The 22,853-nt window shown below is 38.5% G+C and overlaps 1 protein-coding gene across 2 annotated transcripts; it reads right to left on the reverse strand.

Moving 5' to 3' along the window:
* Window positions 1-679: 679 nt before the first annotated feature.
* LOC18098388 (leucine-rich repeat receptor protein kinase HPCA1) lies at window positions 680-7,711 on the reverse strand. Of its 2 annotated transcripts, XM_052451975.1 has the most exons (19): window positions 7,651-7,711; window positions 6,405-6,460; window positions 5,968-6,088; window positions 5,798-5,869; window positions 5,493-5,567; window positions 5,340-5,411; window positions 5,094-5,255; window positions 4,925-4,999; window positions 4,662-4,733; window positions 4,515-4,586; window positions 4,330-4,398; window positions 3,786-3,857; window positions 3,531-3,671; window positions 2,873-3,327; window positions 2,612-2,770; window positions 2,383-2,516; window positions 1,996-2,215; window positions 1,554-1,789; window positions 680-1,417 (listed from the first exon to the last, which is right to left on the reverse strand). In XM_052451975.1, the coding sequence occupies exons 1-19, from the start codon at window positions 7,692-7,694 to the stop codon at window positions 977-979; spliced, it is 2,748 nt and encodes a 915-aa protein (XP_052307935.1). In that variant the 5' UTR covers window positions 7,695-7,711; the 3' UTR covers window positions 680-976. The 2 variants fall into 2 exon arrangements, with proteins under 2 accessions (XP_052307935.1, XP_024455806.1); XM_024600038.2 differs by lacking the exon at window positions 7,651-7,711 and having other exon boundaries at window positions 6,405-6,571.
* Between the last annotated feature and the right edge of the window lie 15,142 nt (window positions 7,712-22,853).

Consider the following 22,853-nt stretch of genomic DNA (forward strand, 5'->3'; position numbering starts at 1 on the left):
TGTCGAAGACAGGCAATATCTCGTTGGATTTCGAAGATACGGGGTGCGTTGCTTTGGGAGAATCGTTCACGAAGGTCTTCCCAAACCTCATGAGCAGTAGAGTAATAGATTACACTATCTGAAATTTCTAGACTAAGAGTATTAACGATCCAGGAGTGAACCATGTCATTGCACCTAGACCAGGTTGCGTATTCTTCTTGATCAATTTCTTTTGAGGGGATTTTGATTGAACCATCGACAAAACCAAGTTTGTTTTTAGAATTCAAGGCCAGAGTCATGGCCCTTTTCCAAGTAGAATAATTGTCTCCATTCAAAGGTTTTGGAATTAAGATCATTCCTGGATGATCAGAATGATGAGTGAGGAAAGGGCTTGAGAGATTTGCCTTTGAAACATCCATGGAAGAGTTTAGGATGTGATAGTGGATCGGGAATTTTTTCTGTCAAGCTCTGATACCATGTAAAACTTAAGAGACAAAGAGAATTGAATCTGCTTGAACGATATTATTGATCTCTGTATCTTTACATGTATTTATAGAAGCAGGATTCCTTATACAAGCAGGATTCCTTACACAGGTAGGATTCTAGGCTTTCCTTCCTATTAGGAATCAATTACTACATTGTAAGTTATCGTTACAATAGGAAAGTAAATATGTACAGATTGTGGAATTACTAACAAGGACACAGAAAATGCTCATCATTTTACTCTCCTTTGATTCAAGTGAGATGTAATAGATCAATAAGTTCAACTGGCATAAGTTTAATTTCTAACATAATTAATGTAACTATATATTCACCCAGGATTTCTTTCACCCAACATACAAAGGTTTTGCTAACTATATATTCACAAGTAGTTGACTCTTACAAATCTGATGCACCACACGCGGCAAACATCGATCGCAAGAAAATATTCCAACACCCAGTACTGAAGCAACTTCTCATCTTTCCCAGCTAAACAATGCTCATCATGGTTCTAGACTCAAGATAATGAAAGCTCTTCTTCCTTCAAGGATGGTGGAAACTCGTCCTGGCTTGCTTCCTCAAAACTAGCTGAAGTGGATTCTGCTTCAGCATTGGGGTTTAAACCAGCAAGATGCAAGATATTCTCAATCTCTTTCACCACTTCACCCATTGTTGGCCTGTCACTTCCTTTCTCTTGTACACATTTCATTGCCAGATCCACTGTCTTATCTAGACCTTCCGGCTTCGTGTCTAAACCAATGCTTGGGTCAAGAAGTTCATGAAGGCTATATAGATCTTTTTTTCTATCCAATGAGCTACTTACCTCCGCTACAAGGTATTTCCCTCGCTCTAAAGGCTTTCTTCCACTTACTAGTTCCAGCAACACAACTCCAAAGCCATAGACATCACTCTTCTCAGTCAAGAGCAGGGTCTCCTGATATTCTGGATCTATATAACCCTAAGCAGAAAATATAGTAATCTTGTCAATTGTAACCTTTGATATATATTAATTGGCTTTAATCATAGACCAGCAGGCGACCTGCATTTAATGAAACTAGATAGTCTTAAATTAATGATGTTTTGGAGGTACTGACCCTTGTCCCTTTAACTTGAGTGGTAGCAAGAATAAGCTCACTATTGTCCATGGGCTTGGAAAGACCAAAATCAGCAACTTTAGCATTTAAGCTTTCATCCAGTAATATGTTAGCTGATTTTACGTCCCTGTGGATAATACGAGGCTTGACAAGCTCGTGCAAGTAGGCAAGACCTCTTGCTGCACCAAGAGCCACATTAAGTCTCCTCCTCCAATCCAGCCAGATCCCGCTCAAACCTGCTTACATGAGAAGAGGATATATAATTGTGTAGACTTACTACAACTATAGAATGCGTGTGCTTATTTTCGGAACAAAGGCACCAAAGGGTTGTCTCCATTGGATGCAAGAGTTGTCATGAAAAACTCAATGCTTGTAAGATTGAAAGGTTCCATGCGATTCATGAAGCATCTTGTTGAATCATTTATAGGTGCCAGTGTAATACCTGATAGGCTGTCCCTGAGACTACCATTGCGAACAAACTCATAAATTAGCATCTGTTCACCTCTCTCAAAGCAAAACCCAACAAGGTTTACAACATTTTTATGATGAACTCTCGATAAAACTTCTATCTCTGCGTTGAATTCAAGCCCACCTTGCACCGATCCTTGTCGACATCGTTTGATGGCAATCAGTTGTCCAGTAGGAAGCATCCCTCTATAAACCTGTACACAAAAATGTTGAAAGACTCAAGTATTGTGTTGCTGAAAAAACACCATGCCAGCTCAGAAGTTAGATAGTTTGAAGGCAAATTGCAACCAGCAACACCCACAATCATTGTTTATGCAAATGAAACCACCAAGGCAGGACAGGAAAAGAGGGAGAGACTTGCCATTCCGTAACCCCCTGAACCAATATGATTGGCTTCCGAGAAATTATTGGTGCTCTTCGTAATCTCATCGAAAAAGAAGCATCTGGCTCCCTTCAACTGAGGAACTCTGTCACTTTTCTTTAAATCCAAGTATGCTGCAATTTGGCAAAATAAAGAAAAAGAAATAAACCCGCAATTTTCGATGATGAACGGGAAAATATCAGGTCTAAAAACTAGAACTTTAAAGTACCAAAATGATTCTTCTGTTCACTTGCTCTTTCTCTTCTTTTTTTCAGACGATAAGCGTATACCCCTGCAAGAAGCAATAGTAGCAGGAAAGAGGCTCCTCCAGCCGCAGCCCCAATGATACTTCCAGTGCTCCATAACTTGTTTGATACCGTGAGTTTTCCTGCATGAAAAAGAGGGAGGGAGGGAGAGGGATGGGTCATCAGAAGAAAGAAAGATCAATGTAAACAAAAATCTCTCACTTGTGCATGAAATGTGAAATTACCATCGAAGTATGGGTATGCAGCACCCTTAAAATGTGAAGGTCCAAAGATATCTGGATTTTCAATAGTCTGAAGGTTTAGCACAGATCCAATTTCAGAAATCGTAGTTGTGTTAAAGTGATTTTGGCCCGAAGGAAACACAGATACGTTCGATTCAAGATACCCCAACGAATCATTTGTTGGACAATTTACATAAACTGAATCCACAGGAAGCCTAGAGTTCTTAAAGGAATGCATCAGAGACTCTTCTACCAGACATCGATAAGAAGTTGCGTTTCTTGACTCTAAAAATGGAGGTCTGAAGAATAGTACTCCTGTGTACGGATAAGAGAATTTGCTGTTGGGACTGGAAATCTGATCTGAAGTGCAGGGGAGGAGAAACGAAGAATTGGCTTGATGAACTGTGCAGTAATGTTCTGTTGCTTCTGTACGCTCACAAACTGGGTTACCCACAAGTCTGCAAAATTTAACACATAAAACACTCTTACGCAGGCAAGTAGCATAGCACATCTCCTCAGGATTTAACTTTTCACACTACTAACATGACAAGGTTTCAGTCAGATCTTCAGACTTTTGAATGATCTGTGTAATTTTACAATATCTGAGAGGGACCGTTGTAATTCATCCCACAATAAGAAGAAGAAGAAGAATGCCTCTTACATTACATCCACGTTATTCCTTTGTTCTGGTGTTTCTGAATAGAATGAAATGAGATTGTTTCGCATATCAATGGCTTCCAGCTGGCTGCTAGAGCTTCTTGCAATATCCAATGTGCCATTGAGCTGGTTGTTCCTTAGAATCCTGTAACCATTTGTGAATTTAGATATCCATCAGTTTCCATGAGATGAAAGAATCTATCAATATCCATGAAGTTGATTGCTATGGTACTAAAGAAACAAGTGGAAGGATACTCACAAAGTCTGTAAACTAGGAAGATCGAAGAGGGTAGGAGGAATCTGACCTTCAAGTCCAGTGTTTTCCATCATTCTGTTATTCACAGGAAGGGAAGAAGGCTTCACTATGTTGACAGCGTGAAAAATCATAAATTGTAAACTTTTATACACAGGAATGCATAGTCAATAAGAGGTTCCATGGACAAAAATGTCTCTGTCAAAAAACCAACGACTGCTTCATATAACACTTACTAAACATGGAGACAATTATAATCTAGCATGTAAAGATGATGCCTGAGCAAAATTTTAAGGGCTAATTGGAAAGTGGGATGGTGGAAAGGGTTTGTGATTCTTGAAAGAAAACAGTCTAGTTAAGGCTTCATTGAGTTGGTCGAGTGTGTGTGATGACAGAGAGAAAAGGAGGGAGGAAGGGAGACATACAGTGTTGTCAAAGCCCGTAAGTTTGAGAATGACGACGGATTTTGGTCAAAGTAGGAATTTGGAGAAAAGTTGAATTGTATTTCATACTGAGATACCTAACAACGTTAATAGACTGGAAATCTTACAAGTAGCTGAGATAAGCCATGCCAGTGAGATTAGGAACAGGCCCAGTAAATTTATTGTTGGACAAAATCCTGAAATTTATCAGCAAAAACACTCTTAACAGAGTGAGAATTCGCACAAAAGACTTAACAAACTAGCCAAACCATTGTGATATCTTTACTGGCAATGTCGTTTTCTGTATACTTACAACGTCTTCACAGTGGTAAGATTGTTGAGGTTTGGAGGGACAGGTCCAGTTAATGAATTCCCTTCAAAACGTCTGCAACAAAGATAAGGCATTCAATACAAACTAGATCAGTGTAGAATCACTTCAGTTTGTCATGTAGATGCTTACATAGCCTCCAAAGTCTGCACAAGTCCAAGGGTAGAAGGAATGCTTCCCGTGAGATTATTGTCATGCAAAAGCCTGCACAGAAGTAATGTATATGATGTATATAGGTGGTTCTAATTGATCAGATATGGATTTATTAAAATTGTAAACCTTTTAAAGAAATATTGTTTTCTTTTAAATTAAATTAAAATTCCACTTCCTATTTTCTCCCCTATTCCATTGGTGAAGTAGTTTGACTTCAACATCCAAAGCATTTACAAACTTACACATGAATGAGAGTCATGTCTGATCTGAAAAGTTCTTTCGGGATTGTGCCTGAGAGCCGATTCCTTCCTAGATGACTGAATAATTTTCAGACCAGCATAAACAGATGTCAATAAAGCCGAAGCAAGAGAGCACAAATCAGCTGGACAAATACAAGGAAATTTGACATACAAGTGTTTTGTATTAACTAGCATATTAAGACCAGATGTAGTTCCACTGGAGACAGGGATGGCTCCATCGAGCTGATTATAAGATAGATCCAGCAAAAAGAGTTTCGAAAGGTTTCCAATTGAATGTGGAATTTGTCCAGTGAATCTATTAGAATTCAGGTCTCTGCGGGAAATAGCAATAGAGAGTCTCAGAAATGTTGCCAATAGAGCACATGTTTAGTCCACAAGAAAACAATAAAACACTTACAGAGACTCCAGCAGCTGAAGAGACCCTATCAACTCAGGGATAGGGCCATAGAAACTACAACCAACCAACTTTCTAGAATGGAAGAAAAGAAAATTCTGTCTGTTAATTAGAGGACTGGTGTCAGTTAATACTAACATCATATTATTCCCTTACAAGTTTTTTAGCTTCTTCAAATTCACAATTGATGCCGGAAGTGTACCGCTCAAACCCGTGTTGTACGATAGATCCCTATAACCAGACACTGTTAATGAGCAAGGAATCCTTGGAATGGAAAACAATCACTATGTTCATATATCAAGAAAAAGGATGAAAGGAGCTCTGGGAATGAGGCCTTTTCTCAATAGGTGCCTCATGCCTTGAGATCCGGATGCTAGAGCAGCCCAGTCTAGACATCTGGAAAGCCAAAGAGTATCGTAGCACTACATCATTTATTATGTGAAGTGAAACTCAAGACTTACAGAACCTCCAATTCTGACAAGTAGGAGATGTCTCCAGGCAGCTCACCCGTCAATCCCTCAGCTGCCAACGTTCTGCAGTTGAAAATAGTCAGCTAATCTCGAAACTTGGAGAAGGAAGAAAGGGTGAGGCTTAATTAACATTAGAAGCTGAACAACTGCCAATAACTTACATCCAAGTCACACGTGAATTGTAACATGAAATGCCTTCCCATTTGCCTCCACAGGGATCTGCACCTACCCAATTACGTGGTGTGTTTTTCCAGGCATCCATGAGCATACTCATTACTGTAACTGCATCAGGAATGGGGCAGAACAATAAAAAATTTCCATGATTCAATCACCATCAGAGTTGTCTAGTTACATGGAGTATGGAGGATCCATTAAAGCTAGCAAAGAAATCTACTAAATCTAATCTAGCCTCGAACTTTAATGAGTGATTTTTGGCCCAAGTGCAGGCAATTCAGAATATTCATTCTGCACTTCATCTGTTAAGTTAAGAAGACCCTTAAGCACTTGATTCTGATTAGCATAAAAAGCTACATCCTACATGAGACATGGCTCAAAAACTCTTTGTAGTAAATGGGGAATGTTAATTTATTGAACTTACAATCATCACCATAGGTCTCTGTATAAATCTGAAAGGAAGCAACCAGCAAAAACGTGAGAACTTTGGGACACATTTCTCAAAAGAATTGCGAAGCTCTTTGTTATGAGTGTTGCATAACTCCAAAACCCTTTAATAGCAGAAATGATATCTAGAAGAACAACTCTTAATATGATAAAACGTGGAAGAAAGATCTTTACATATCCCCATCGTTTACTTATCTCAAGATTTATATCGTGAAAGGACATGAATGGGACATTTTTGTTCGTATGAATCACATACTAAATACAAAGACAATTGACCTCCCATCTCTAGTCATTTTCAAGTTCACAGTCAATATGAAACTCTAAGACTCCTAAAAATACAAGTAGAGAAACAATTTATGAGTTTCATTCTACTAGATACCGTAGGTGATAAGAATGAGTTGTGAGAGTGATAGAAGAACCCACCAAATGGTCATGATTGTCTGCTAAAGTCATTATTGAAGCGATCAATACAAAAACTTATCAATTGTTAATGAGATGTGTAGATGATTTTACTAAGTCTACTAATTAGACAAGTACTAGAAAGAAATGCATTTGACAGTTGGAGTTTGGCTCATTTAATGATTCAATTGCTAATCTAAATGGAAAAAAAAAAAAAAATTGATGTAAAGGAATTTACCACACTGGACCATGAGCCTGCTAAACTTTAAAACTAAATGCTTGCATGAGTCCCGGGCTGATTTGCTTGACCAATCAGCACTTTAACCTGATTTGTGAGAGGAATATATCCAAGATCGACGGAGAACGCGTTGCAAATATTCTACAATACCAGCTGTTCCTTAGAAAACCAGGTCTAGAAGTTATTATTTTTCTAGTTAATATTAAATTTTAATTATTTGTTTTATTTAGCTTTGGATTCTCTGGTTCAGTCAGTTTTAAACAACTACTTGAATAATTGTTGTGTTAATTTTTTTTTGTTAGATTATTAATACAAACTTTCCAACAATATTAGAGCTTTTATCTATTTCTCTACAATTTAAAGTCTGCAACCTTAGGGTTTGAAAATCATAATCTTTATCTATGCAATATGATTTGTCAACCTCAACCCTAATGCAACAATAATATTGGGAAAGAAGTATTAAAAATGCCAATTTGATTATTACTTTATGACTTGCTGCTGCCATTGTTATTAACAAGCAGTTGGTTGCTACAGAGACAAAAACTCGTCTATCTGACAACAGTAGAAAATGATTCATGAAGACATCAGAATTTCTTCCAAACGAATCATTCCTTGTAATTGCAAACACATGGATGGGTCCCCTCCTCTCTATGAATGCTTACAACAAATCATTCTCTTAGACTTGACAGCGCCTGACCTAATCTTGATCCGTGGGGAAGACGGCACTGCAGTTTCTCAGATGATGCCAACAATTAGGACAGTACACAAGAAAGGTAAACCCAAGAAACCAGAGATTTAACTGCACTCCTCATTAACAGTATCATAAAAGGCAAAAAGGTCGTGAAAAAAATGAAAATAGTTGAAACAGTCAACAGCGTTCTTAACCACAACAGCAGTTCATTTTGTCCTCTAATGTTATGAGAGAGAATCGTTGTAATTCTTCTACTATCTTTAATATTAATAATAATAATTGAAATGAAAGGGTTCAAGCTCTCATCCCTTTCCATTACATGTTATAGTTTTCAGCCCCGGTCGGTTACCGAATCAATTATTCTTATTAAAATAGTATCACTTCATTCTTAAAAAAACATTTCTCAGTATATATTGATTGTACCGAGTTTAACTGGATCAACCAAATCGATCAAGTCAACTGGGTTTTTCTGATTCAGCTTAAAACTCAACCCATATCAAGCTCTGTATATATCATAGGTTTTCTAGATTACTCTTCCGACCAGAGTTAATAGCTATAAATATATATCATTCTAAAATGCTTGTTATTCCGACTAAGGTTTTCTTGTTCAGCCTCTCACAGTTCATTGTGGATTCAATACAGTTTACTGTAACTGCATCAGGAATGGGGCAGAACAATAAAAGATTCCCATTAAAGCTAACAAAGATCCGCGAACTGTAATGAGTGATTTTTGGCCCAAGTGCAGGCAATTCAGAATATTTCGGATACTGTACGTGATAAGAATGAGTTGTGAGAGTGATAGAAGAACCCACCAAGTGGTTTCTTGCATATAGTAAACGTTGATTCTAATAATAAGCATCCACTCTGATTGCATCTGCATACGCTTACAGAATACAGAGAGTATTTCGACATTTCCTAGAAGTAACAGGGGTCATGATTGTCTGCTAAAGTCATTTTTGAAGCAATCAATACAAGGAGTTATCGATTGTTAACGAGATGTGTAGATGATTTTACTAAGTCTAAGAATTAGACAAGGTGGAAAGAAATGCATTTGACAGTTGGAGTTTGGCTCGTTTAATGATTTTGATTTTTCGAGTTCGGCACAGTTGGAGTGTGCTACAAAAGTGAAAACAATACAAGAGAAATGCAACTCGTACTCTCAAGTAAGAAGTATCACTGAAACATTTGCCAAGCCAAGCTCATACCAAGGACTCTGAGCTCACTCATAGTGGCTCTACCTTTGAAACTGGGAAGTCCCCACTGTAATCAATGGCATCCTTGGTATAAATGTATGGACGTTTAGTACTTCCCTTGCTTGCATCGTCATAGTTGTTTGCTAGTCATTTAAATTGACAGAAATAAATTTTTGTCAGTCAAGAGATTAGAGCCAAAGAAAATTCAACAAAATATTTGAACTCACTCGTGGAAAGAATGCTTGCATCAGTCCCGCGCTGATTTGCTTGACCAATCAGAATTTTTACCTGATTTTAGTCAGAGGAATATATCCTAGAATGATGGGGGTAACTGGTTGCAAATATGTTTATAGACCAAATAGATAAGGTTAGATATAAATACATATCACCTCAAAATTCGGATAGAAAAAATATATATGTGATTTTGTTTGCGTTCGGAGATTTTCTGGTAGTAAAATATTTATGTATTAGTTAAAGGATCCAAGAACCTTGTTATAACTTAATTTTTAACCCTTTTATTTAATTTTTTTGTGTTATTTATTTATTTATTGATTTTTACAATATTTCCTAAAAAAAATTAAAAAATTGTTGATGAAAAACAAATAAAAAGTTAAATAAATGAAGAATGAATTAAAATGTGGGTTAAGGCAACATGATTGGAAGTTTAGAGATTGATTAAACTCTTGACTAATTTAATTAATCAAATCAAGGACTTAATTGGAGAATTGATAAGTTTTGAGACTTAATTGAGTTGGGAATTAATTTAATTAATCAAATCAAGGGCTTAATTAGAGAATTGATAAGTTTTGAGGCTTAATGGAGCTTAGGATTAATTTAATTAATGAAATCAAGGGCTTAATTGAAGAAATATCAAAGTTTGGGGTTAATTGGGGTCAAAATTGCAACAGATTGAAGTCCAAGGACTAGCTTGTAAAAGGCACCGAAATGAAAGTATCCAATTACATTTTAACCAGGGGCTTGATTGCAAAATTACAAGAATTCCAAGGACCACATTTAAAGCAGCCTTTGGAATTGGAAAACGGAGTCGTTTTGGCAAGCGACTGCTCGTCGTCTTCTTCCTCGGTCACGGCTCCGGCATTAAAGGCAGAGACGTTTCTCCATTGAATGCAGCACCCCACGGCCATTACTGCCGGCCGTTACCAGCGCCGATCGATCTCTGACTCTATAAAAAGCCGGGTAAAGGCAACCTCGCGAGAGGGGGGAAGACTGAGAGAGACGAGGCAGAACAGAAACGAAAGGGGAGGAGAAACAGAACCAGGGCAAAGTTTTGGTCCATTCAACCAGCAGCACCTCGTGCTTTTACCACAACCGTCTTCATCCTGAACGGAGAAGACTGGACAGAGCAACAGAAGAGGGAGAACAGAGGGGGAAGGAAGAGGACCGAACGGACAGAACAGGCGAGAGCTAGAGAGAGACGGACATGGACAGAGGAAGCCAGTAAACGGAAGGAATTAAGACAGAGGAACACAAAAAAAAAAACAGCAAAAAGTAAAGGAAAACGAGAATCAGAGACATAGTAAAGCAGAGGAGAGGAGAACAGCCGACCACCACGCTTCAGTTATCATCTCCGTTCCTGCGTTGAGGTAAGCCCCGCTTCTTTTGCATTTTAATTCGCTGCTACAGTAGCAGCGAATTATAATTCATTGGGCAGGCATGCGTAACGCACGCCTGCCATCCAGCCGGGTCCCGAGTCGGCTGGGTCAAGATCAGCTCACATGAGCTAAGTTGGACCCAGTTTAAAAATATAAAAAAAATAAAAATAAAAATAAATAATAAAAATAAATAAAAATAGAAATTATGCATGCATTAGAAATAAGAAAATAAAATGTGTTTTTATTTATTTTATTCACTAATGCCAGAATAAAGAAAATGATTTTTATTTTTTTATTATTTTTTTTAGCTACGAATACTTACCGACGCCAAAGTTGAGATTATTCGTTGTGGAATATTTACCAACGTCAGAGTTGAAATTATTTGTATTAGAATTTTTACCAACGCCAAACTTTGAATTATTTCATAGTGGAATATTTACCAACGCCAGATTTGGAAATATCTGTAATTAAATATTCACTGACACTAGAGTCAGGAATATTAGTGGTGAACCGTCATAACACAAATCAACAAAATTTTTAGCAATTTAAGACAAGACTAGCAATGTAGCTTACCTGGGGTAGAGTGCGCTAGCGGTGCTAATACCTTCCCTAGTCACAATCAGTCCCGTACCATAGAATCTCTGTTGACCAGTTAGGGTTTCTAGTGATCATAGTACTAGGTGACGACTCTTTAAATAAGATATTTTTTCATAAAAGAACAAGATGCCATATATCTGCTCTTTTTCTATCAAGATAATAATGCGATATCCGGGTGCGACAAATATGTCAGCATAAAGAAAAATATTAAATACCTTTTGTTATATATATATATATATCAACTTTTCTGTAGCTTTATTAAGAATTCAAAAATTACTTTTGAATTCGATAAAAAAAAATATTAACCAATAAACCGAGCATGAAGTTGTTGGAAAAGATGGATAGAGTACAATAGTTAATTTATAAGAACAAAGCTAAATAACAAGAAGAAAATGAGATGAATCTTGGCAGGGACTTTGAAGAGGAACTCAAGATTAAATCAAAAATTTATGTCATTGCAATATCCTCTTCTTTAATTTTTCCTTTGGTCAAGATGGTTATCGGACTAATATTAGTTATGCCAACCAAGATGACCAAGTTTCTTAAACGCCAAAAAGTCAAGAAGTTCTGATGAGAGCTTTCTATGCTTATCTTATTCATGAAAGAAAATACGGCGAAGACACTATTACAAAAGACGGTTGTCTTTACCAACAGTTTTTAGTCGATGCGTTTGCAAATGTTGAAGAAGATAGGCTTGATTACATTAGAGCAAACCAGAATGATCTTCGAACTGAGCTCTATCAAGGCATTAATGAAGCTGTTCTTAGAGGGGATGTTCAATGGTCGACAACCGGAAAAATTATTGTCCCCTCTTCTTTAACTGGCAGCCCACGATACATGATAAACAACTACCAAGATGTCATGGCTATTTGTAGAACATATGAAAATCTAGATCTATTCATTACATTTACATGCAACACAAACTGGCTTGAAATCCAAAGAGAGCTTAGAAAAGTGAGAGTTTATAAGCATGAAGACAACCCTAATATAATCACACGTGTTTTAAGAACAAAGCTGCTCGATATGTTGAAATTCATCAAGTTCAGCATCCCTTCTGGCAAGAAAATAGCTAGTGAAATGATTCTGTCCATTTTTATTTCATTCTTATCATGTCTTTCTTTTACTATTTTTATTTGTTTTTGTTTTTGTACATCTTAACAGATGTATGCGCAATTGAATTTCAAAAAAGAAGCCTTCCACATACTCACATTTTGGTTTGGCTTGCCTTGCCTCCGAATTTAAATGTCGATCTGTTGATAGTGTTGACTCAATTATTTCAGCTGAAATACCTGATAAAAATGTTGATCCTTTGTGTCATGATATTGTTTCTAAGTTTATGATACATGGTCCATGCGGTACTGCAAAACCAAATGCATAATGCATGTCAGATGGTAAATATGCAAAATCATTTCAAAATAAATTAAAAAACTCGACTATTTTTTGCGAGAACAACTTTGTTTATTGCAGAAAACATGAATATCATGATAATTTTGTATTTAAAGATGGAATTGGGCTTTTCAATGACTATGTTGTTCTGTATAATAGAAAACTTTTAATGCAGTACAATGCACATATAAATGTTGAGATATGCTGTCAATCACTGTTGATCAAATATCTATTCAAATATGCCAGCAAGGAGCTTGATAGATGTAGAATGGTGCTTCAGAATGAAACTAATGATGAAATACATGCATATCGTAATTGTCGATTTATCTGCTCCTATGAAGATGTTTGATGTCTTTTCCAATTTCCAATTTATTCAAGAACCCCTACAATTGAAAGGCTTCAAGGTCATATATTTGCCTTCTCAGCAAAATGTTATCTTCTCAAGCAACAACTCTCTTTGTTCTGTTCTTAGAAGGTCAGGTATCAATAAAACAATGCTTACTGAATGATTTGACTGCAACGAAAATTATGCTCATGCACGAGAGCTTTACTAATCACAATTTCCAAGCAAACATGTATGGGATGGCGGGCTGAAAGAGTGGGTTGTCATATCAAGGAGGTTTAGCCTTGGACGTATAACATATGTGCATCCTGCTGCTGGGGAACTTTATTTTTTAAGAAAACTTCTAAACCATGTGAAAGGGCCTACAGGGCTTGATGATTTTAAAAAAGTTGGCGGCATTGTTTGTCCAACATTTCAGCTTGTTTGCAAGGCATTGGGTCTTTTAGATGACGACAAAGAATGGTCCAAAGCTTAGTGATCTCATTCGACGTCAGTGTTTCTCAGAGGCTTCCATTCTTTGACAACACTGTTGGGTTGTTGCCATTGCATGTGCAGCAAATGGTTGGCACCAACCATTGACTATTGGCAGCCACCATTGTTGAAGGTGAGCTGCAGTTGGTGGCCACCATTGTTGACAAAAGAACAAGTGGAGCAGCACCATGGATGCCTATAAATACAGGCATACGTTTGAGAGCAAATTGTGAGAGGAGAGAGTGTGAGAGTGAAGTGACGAGAAGAAGAGAGAAAGAGGAGCTGCTGCCATGGGCAGCAGCCCTGCTGCCATATGCAGCAGAGTGTGTGAACTGGGAGTTGAGTGATCCTCCTCCATGTATTGTTTTGTAAACCTTTCTCTATCTCTAATACAATGACGCTCTCCCGTGGATGTAGGCGTTTTTGCCGAACCACGTAAAATATTGTGTCAATGTGCTTTAAGCCTCCTATGAACAACTATCAGTACACCCCCGGTCCGCGCATGGGGGTGCCGGAAACCCCAACAATTGGTATCAGAGCACATGGTTTAAAGGGGTGTTTGATTTTGCTCAAAAATGAAAGTTGTCAAAATTGTGTTTTGACCATACCACTGTGTAGAGGAGGAAGAGACGAAGCCACTGTTGAAAGCCGCGTCGAAATCGGACGTCAGAAACCGCCGCACGCGCAAGCACGCGCCGGCGAGGAGACTGCCCACGCGCACAGACGCGCGCCACGTGTCACACGCGTCTTCTTCACCCGGATGAGCTGACCCGACCCGAATACCAGACGACCCGACCCACGTGCCAGACCCGAATAAGGATGGTGTCATCATGATGTAATCATGACGCCAGTATACATGCAAAAGAGTAAGATTCTGTGCCGAGCAGAGTCTACGTGCAACCGGATCTGAGATTGAATCTGGGCCGCTCATCAGGCCAGAATTGTTTTGATCAAATCTTAGCCGTCTAAAATGCGATTTGGACAATTTCAGACTTGTTTCCAGCTAATTTGATCATTCCGGATGCAATGGTACGGTCTGATCGTTGAGATTTGAGACCAAAAGTGGAGGTGGTAAATTAACAAAAGAGATTGCCCGATCAGGAGGCATCTGAAGGTCATCATGGTGGTCGATGGAGATGAAGAAGAAGAAGGTGCACATGTTTACCCAATTATATGTGCTGAACTGCTAAGTGGGGAATTTTTCAGTTGCCTTGAGGGAAGGCAAAATTGGGACACTCTGGACACCCGATCATGTGGACAATTAGAGGTGTAGAGTGAAAATTGACAAAGACCAATCTTGACGAATCTAAGCACTGGTAGTCTCGCCAGTGTAATGTTTTGTATTAAAAGATAGGAAATGGCAACAAGGCCCTTGAATGCTTAGATGTAGGAATAAATTAAATGAGGGGTATAATAGTAATTGTATAAAGAGATGATATATATAAATAGAAAGTTAAAAAAAAAAGAAGGAAAGAGGGATCTGAATTTTGAGAGAGAACTGGCAGGAGAGAAAGGGAGAAAGAAGAAGAAGAAGAGAAAAGAGGGAAATTAGAAGGGAAATAGAAAGGAATTGAAGGAAATAAGTAAAAAGGTAAGATTATGTATAAATATGTGTTAATTAAGCTTTAATTTTGATTTTGATAAATGTTAGGGTTATGAAATTTGTGTTTTGAGTTTGATTTATGAGTTAATTTGGATGTTGTAGGGTTAATTGTTGTGGGTATTTGATTATTTGGTTGAATTTGAGAGATTGGATTGAAAGATGATGATTTTGAGTTATGATTTTGTTTGAATGGTGAATTTGTGTTAGAAATAAGGAAAGAACAGTGGGTTTTCTGTTGGAATTCTGGGTTGGAGGTTGAAGATGACAAAATTTCGGTTTGGTCCCTCAATTTTGGAAAATTACAGTTTAGTCCCCAAACTTTGGAAAATTTGCAGATTGGTCCCTGGAGCCTATTCCGAGATTCTGAACAGAATAACATATGAATTATGGACAGAATTACTGTATAGATAAGAGAATTTAACACTTTCAATTTAGTCCTCCAATTTGACAAAATTACAATTTGACCCTAAAAATTTGGTAAAATTCTAGAATGGTCCTTGGAGTATAATGAGATGATCTGGACAGAAATGAGGACTAATTATGGTCAGAATTTCAGTATATTCATGGATTTATGATAAATTTCAGTTTGGTCCTCCAATTAGACAAAAATTACAATTTGGCCCTAAAAATATGATAAATTACAGATTAGTCCCTAGCTGTAATATTAGCTTTTTCAGATTGGTTTGATGAATAATTGAGGGTTATTTAGTGAATTATTATCAAGTTTTATTATTTGCTTTATTATGGATTAGATTTCGGGAAAACCGTTAAATTTTGGGTTTTTAGGAAAAATAACTAGTTAGTTCAAAAACATATAGGGTTATGGAATGCACCCTTAGATAAGTGTATTAAATGGGTTATATATTCCTTTGAGTTATTCTTGAATATGCCTTCTTTGTATTCAGATAATCCTGATATTCTACCGGCGGGACGTCAGTAGGATTTTCTTCAGTATTTGCTTTTGACTTCTGTTTGCTTTCGAGTCAGGTGAGTGGATAATTTTCCATATGCATGAGAAACAGTATAAATATTTGATTTGTTAATATGAATTGAATCATGCTTCTTGATAATATATATGTTGATTATTATCCTTGTTGAATAAAGCATGATCAATTGTTGAATCTGAATTCTTGATATGAACCAGTATATATTTTGAATTGAATTCTGAATTGATAGCTCCTCATTTGATTGATGTCATGAGTTGAGCCTTGAGATATGAATATGTCTGTTTGAGTATGATTATGAACCTATGGTATGTCAGTCAGAATACCCATGCTAACAGGGTAGTGTTAGTCTTTGTGCACATCGTATCTGAACCCTAGTTGGTCGGGGGAGTCACCAACCTGTGTGGACTGATCATCCCACAGTACGGAGCCTCATGCTCATTGCATTTTGATTTTCTGACGAGTTTTACCATATGATCTTCTTGTTATGGCCAATTTGAGAACACTTCCATAAGAACCTATAGCCATACTTGTATATATATTTCTCATTGCTGTATTACCTCGTGTGTGTATATTGAACGTTATCTACTCACTGAGTTGTTGAACTCACCATCTCATTATTTATCCTTTTCAGGCTTATAGCTTGATAGCAGGTCATTTTGTTGGACCTTCAGAACCTGCTTTTTGGTTGTACTTTGTACCTTTCCTTTATGTCTAGTTAGTGCTCCAAAACTCTGAACTTATATAAACTCTTGTATTAAGACAATTTAATTATATTATGAAGTTAATTTTGTTGTTACTGCTGCGTTGAACTCTGATTGACTTATTTGAAGAATAAGTTTGTGTGTAAGTTTGGGTTCGCATAGGTATGGAACCTTGGAGGGGAACCTTGCCTATGTGCCGGTCATGGATCCGGGATTCAGGTCGTGACAGCCAGATGTTGAGAAATGATGTATTAAACCAGTATATTCCAGATCACTTGTAAAGGAAAGCCGCGACAAAGCTAGCAAATGGTTGTATATACGGAAAGACAGTACGATGGATAGATATGGCCTAAGAAGTTCTGGCTAGGAGATTGGGTTTTAAGCGGGACCAGTGTGACCCCTCCAATCTTTCCTGGGAACTTGCTTAGTGGAAGGATTATCCATATGGTACTATTTTCGTATATATAGCAGTTTGTAATGAAACGGTTGAAGACTAGCAGGACGACGGCACAAAGGAACAGTTGGGTTCCATATGTTCAAGGATCTGATGAAGTGGTGATTTCTCCAAAAGAAGTTTGATTCGGTGACTGTGATTTCTCAAGGGGAGAATTGATGAAGACCCCGATAATGGAAGAGAAATACAGCAAGGGGATAAAGATTGGCACCCTATTTTGACTTGGATAGGTGTTGTGACAGGATGAGCTGCTGTCAAACATAAGCAAGGAATAGGGAGAAATCTGGAGAGAAAAAATTGCACGAGGGCACACGGAGATTGTGCAAGAGTACCCGTAGGATCCAATGAGGTACTGTAATGAGACAACAGGTGCAAGGAGAAGAAGTGTTCCCAGATGAAGCTCAGAGCAGAGACTGTTAAAGTTTGTACAACAGGAAGTCTCTTGTGCTCTTGATGAAGACAACAGGCGAAGACCTTTCCAATGCATGCAAGGATGGAAAGAGAGCTGTTGCAAAGGCACCTAATTGAGGGGGTGCAAACGCCTGTGATAAAAGGCGACCGCCTATGTTGAAAGGCGAAGACACCAAAGAGAGTTGGTGTAGGTGGAGCTGACAAGCAGAAAGGTGTAGAAGCTCCAAATATAGAAATTGAGGTGGAGGATTGCGAGGAGTATACCGCAAGTTTCTCTTTCTATGTAATCAGTGGCAGTGATCTCCCATAGTCCACATGGTGTTTGAGATTTTTTGAGCCACTTTGAAGCATCTTAGCTGAAGGAGGATGCGACCGCCTATGAAAGGCGAAGACACCTTGGAGAAGGTGTGAGGGCCATGATAGGAGCCCCAGTTCAGACCGCCCATGATAACGGGCGAAGACATCTTAGAGAAGGTGTATGGGCCACGATAGGAGCCCCAGTTCAGAACAACCCCAGAGCCAATGTGATGGCTGGATATGGGTGGACAGATGGATAGCCAATTAAGTGGCTATGATGAGTATGGAGACAAATACAGGATTGACTTTCATGGATATTGCCCCCATGCTAAAGATCAATGAGCTAGAAGACATTTGCCTTGAACAATAAGAGGGTGACTTGTGGAGCATTAAGACGCGGCTGCTATGAAGGAGCAGAGGGCATGCGCAGGTTCCAGGAACGAGTTGACTCTTGTCAAGGTGGTGAGCTCGGTGAAGGCATTGTAATACTCAAAGTATCAAGACATATAAGGATCAACCTTTAATGGGCTGCCCCCATGGTTAAAGGTGGAGAGCTACCTGGACTCTTACGACTAAGAGTGAGAGACTCACGGAGAAGTAAGGCGTGGTTCCTAGGGTGGAACAAAGGGCAGGCGCAACTCCTGGATGAGTAGACTCTTGGAAGAGTGGTGAGCTCGTGATCATATTGAGATACTCAGATAATGATTGTCGTACTTGGAAATAGAAATTTCCGTTTGAGGGGGTGTTGTAAGCCTTGATGTGAGGCTTGATGAATCATTCCGGACCGAGCATGGTTGATACGCTCGAAGGGGAATGTTGTGTCCCAGAGACAAGCGTTAACACTCTTCAGATGTGAAGTGGCAGACCATCTGGTTGTAGTGATCCTTTTGTGTGAGAAAATGTGTGCTTTGGTGACTCTGGTGATTGAAAGGTTTGGCGAGTACCTGTAAACTTGGCCACAGACGCTCTCAGAATGGTAAGCTTGGAAGAGCTGCAAGATGCAAACCTGTGCTGAAGAAGCAAGAGGACAGTTGCCCCACATGAATGGCAAAGGGGGTGATTGTTGGGTTGTTGCCATTGCATGTGCAGCAAATGGTTGGCACCAACCATTGACTATTGGCAGCCACCATTGTTGAAGGTGAGCTGCAGTTGGTGGCCACCATTGTTGACAAAAGAACAAGTGGAGCAGCACCATGGATGCCTATAAATATAGGCATACGTTTGAGAGCAAATTGTGAGAGGAGAGAGTGTGAGAGTGAAGTGACGAGAAGAAGAGAGAAAGAGGAGCTGCTGCCATGGGCAGCAGCCCTGCTGCCATGGGCAGCAGCCCTGCTGCCATATGCAGCAGAGTGTGTGAACTGGGAGTTGAGTGATCCTCCTCCATGTATTGTTTTGTAAACCTTTCTCTATCTCTAATACAATGACGCTCTCCCGTGGATGTAGGTGTTTTTGCCGAACCACGTAAAATATTGTGTCAGTGTGCTTTAAGCCTCCTATGAGCAACTATCAGTACACCCCCGGTTCGCGCATGGGGGTGCCGGAAACCCCAACAAACACTCTAGACATAGTTCATGTAACGTTTTGAATTAATGACTTGGAAAATACAACAAAGCCCTTGGTGGCTTAAAGTGTGGGTATAAATGAATGAGGGGTAGTGTGGTAATTAGATAAACATAATATATATAAATAGAAAAAAAAAACAAAAGAGGGATCTGAAAATTTGAGAGAGTTAACCGTGAGAGAGAAGGGAGAAGGGAGAAAGAAGAAGAAGAAGAAGAGAAAAGAGGGAAATTAGAAAGGAAATAGAAAGGAGTTGGAGAAAATAAGTAAAAAGGTAAGATTATGTATAAATATATGTTAATTAAGCTTTAATTTCGATTTTGATAAATGTTAGGGTTATGAAATTTGTGTTTTGGGTTTGATTGATGATTTAATTTGAATGTTATAGAGTTAATTGTTGTGGGTATTTGATTATTTGGATGATTTTGAGAGATTGAATTGAAAGATGATGATTTTGAGTTATGATTTTGTTTGAATGGTGAATTTGTGTTAGAAATAAGGAAAGAACAGTGGGTTTTCTGTTGGAATTCTGGGTTGGAGGTTGAAGATGACAAAATTTCGGTTTGGTCCCTCAATTTTGGAAAATTACAGTTTAGTCCCCAAACTTTGGAAAATTTGCAGATTGGTCCCTGGAGCATATTCCGAGATTCTGAACAGAATAACATATGAATTATGGACAGAATTACTGTATAGATAAGAGAATTTAACACTTTCAATTTAGTCCTTCAATTTGACAAAAATTACAATTTGACCCTAAAAATTTGGTAAAATTCCAGAATGGTCCTTGGAGTATAATGAGATGATCTGGACAGAAATGAGGACTAATTATGGTCAGAATTTCAGTATATTCATGGATTTATGATAAATTTCAGTTTGGTCCTCCAATTAGACAAAAATTGCAATTTGACCCTTAAGAATATGATAAATTACAGATTAGTCCCTAGCTGTAATATTAGCTTTTTCAGATTAGTTTGATGAATAATTAAGGGTTATTTAGTGAATTATTATCAATTTTATTAGTTGTTTTATTATGGATTAGATTTCGGGGAAAACCGTTAAATGTTGAGTTTTTAGGAAAGATAACTAGTTAGTTCAAAAACATTTAGGGTTATGGAATACACCCTTAGATAAGTGTATTAAATAGGTTATATATATTCTTTTGAGTCATTCTTAAATATGTCTCCTTTAAATTCAGATAATCCTGATATTCTACCGGCGGGACGTCAGTAGGATTTTCTTCAATATCAGCTTTGAGTTTTGTTGCTTTTGAGTCAGGTGAGTGGATAATTTTCCATATGCATGAGAAATATTATAAATATTTGATTTGCTAATATGAATTGGATCATGCTTCTTGATAATATATATGTTGATTATTATCCTTATTTTGATAAAGCATGATCAATTGTTGAATCCGAATTCTTGATATGAACCAGTATATATTTTGAATTGAATTCTGAATTGATAGCTCCTCATTTGATTGATGTCATGAGTTGAGCCTTGAGATATGAATATGTCTGTTTGATTATGATTATGAACCTATGGTATGTCAGTCAGAATACCCATGCTAACAGGGTAGTGTTAGTCTTTGTGCACATCGTATCTGAACCCTAGTTGGTCGGGGGAGTCACCAACCTGTGTGGACTGATCATCCCACAGTACGGAGCCTCATGCTCATTGCATTTTGATTTTCTGACGAACTTTACCATTTGATCTTCTTGTTATGGCCTATTTGAGAAACCTTTCTATAAGAACCTAGAGCCATACTTGTATATATATTTCTCATTGTTTTATTACCTCGTGTGTGTATATTGAACGTTATCTACTCACTGAGTTGTTGAACTCACCATCTCATTATTTATCCTTTTCAGGCTTATAGCTTGATAGCAGGTCACTTTTGTTGAACCTTCAGAACCTGCTCTTTGGTTGTACTTTGTACATTTTCCTTTATGTCTAGTTAGTGCTCCAAAACTATGAAATTGTATTAACTTTTGTATTAAGACAATTCAGTTATATTATGAAGTTAATTTTGTTGTTACTGCTGCGTTGAACTCTGATTGACTTATTTGAAGAATAAGTTTGTGTGTAAGTTTGGGTTCGCATAGGTATGGAACCTTGGAGGGGAACCTTGCCTATGTGCCGGTCATGGATCCGGGATTCGGGTCGTGACAAACTTGGTATCAGAGCTTTAGGTTAAAAAAACAATAATATAATTAAATTCGTAATAAGTGGAGCATTAGGATCCGTGTTGTCTTGTTTGTTGTCTTTGAAATTCTGAATTCTCATTAAGCATGTCTTCTTCCTTGTGATAGATATGCTTTCCTATAATTCTGTGGTAATTATCATGCTATTGTTCTAGCATGACTTGAGTGCTCTCACTTTTATTTTAGGAAATGCCGTGGAATAGACGAATAGCTGATACTGTTAGAGTAGAGGATGATCAGGATAATGTCCCTATTGGGCGGTTGAGAACTGCAAGGCAGAGAAGGAGGCGCGGTGCACCCGTGCCTCAACATGTTGAGGAGGTACCTCCACCAGTGGAGGAAGAGCCTCAGGAGATAGAAGAGGAAGATATTGTTGATGAAACAGGTGTGGGGGTAGCTGACCCTGAACCTGTTACAGAGTTTCAGCAACTTAGCCAGGTTGTGCGGACCTGGATAGAGTTTTCTATGGAGAGAGATAGAAGGAGGGATAGAGATGTACCCTCGACATCCCACACTGTTCAAGGAGTTAATGTGCCGTTGAATGACTTCATGAAGTTGGCACCTCCTATTTTTACTGGGATGGATAGTTCAGAGGATCCTCAGAGGTTCTTAGATGATATTTGGCGACGGTGTGAAGCTTTGGGATGTACAGACCACCGAGCTGTGAGTTTGGCATCGTTCAGGTTGGAAGGAGATGTGGCAATCTCTTGGTTTGAGTCTAGGAAAAGAGCAAGACCAGTAGAGGCTCAGTGGACATGGAAGGAGTTTAGCTCTATGTTCTTAGACAGGTTTCTCCCTCAGAGCGTCAGGGATGCTCGACTTTATGAGTTTGAGAGGCTATCTCAGGGGAGCATGACAGTGGATGAGTATGATCTGAAGTTTACTCAGCTGTCTAGGTATGCAGAACATCTTCTACCCACTGAGGAGTGGAGGGTAAAGAGGTTTATTAGAGGACTCAAATCCTCTATGTATATGGTGATGGTGTCACAGGTGTTTCCATCATACTCTTTAGCTGTTGATAGTGCCAGATTGATAGAGGCGCGAGAATTGGAGGATATGACTGCAGGCCAGTCTAAGAGGCCTAGAGAAGAGGGTCAGTCTTTTAGGCAACAGGGATTAAGTGCAGGTCCGTCTAGGGGACGAAGTGGCCGTCAGGGCTCATGGGTTCAGAGGAGGTTTAGACAGAGACCGTCAGTTAGTGGCTCAGGCGGTCAGAGTGGCAGTAGTGGTACTCAGAGTTTAGTTCAGACTGCACCTCGTAGTTCATTTATTACACCTAGTGATAGTTCTTCATGTCAGCACTGTGGAGGAAGTCATACTA

The sequence above is a fragment of the Populus trichocarpa genome, chromosome 4, assembly GCF_000002775.5.
Source record: "Populus trichocarpa isolate Nisqually-1 chromosome 4, P.trichocarpa_v4.1, whole genome shotgun sequence".
Lineage (NCBI taxonomy): Eukaryota > Viridiplantae > Streptophyta > Magnoliopsida > Malpighiales > Salicaceae > Populus > Populus trichocarpa.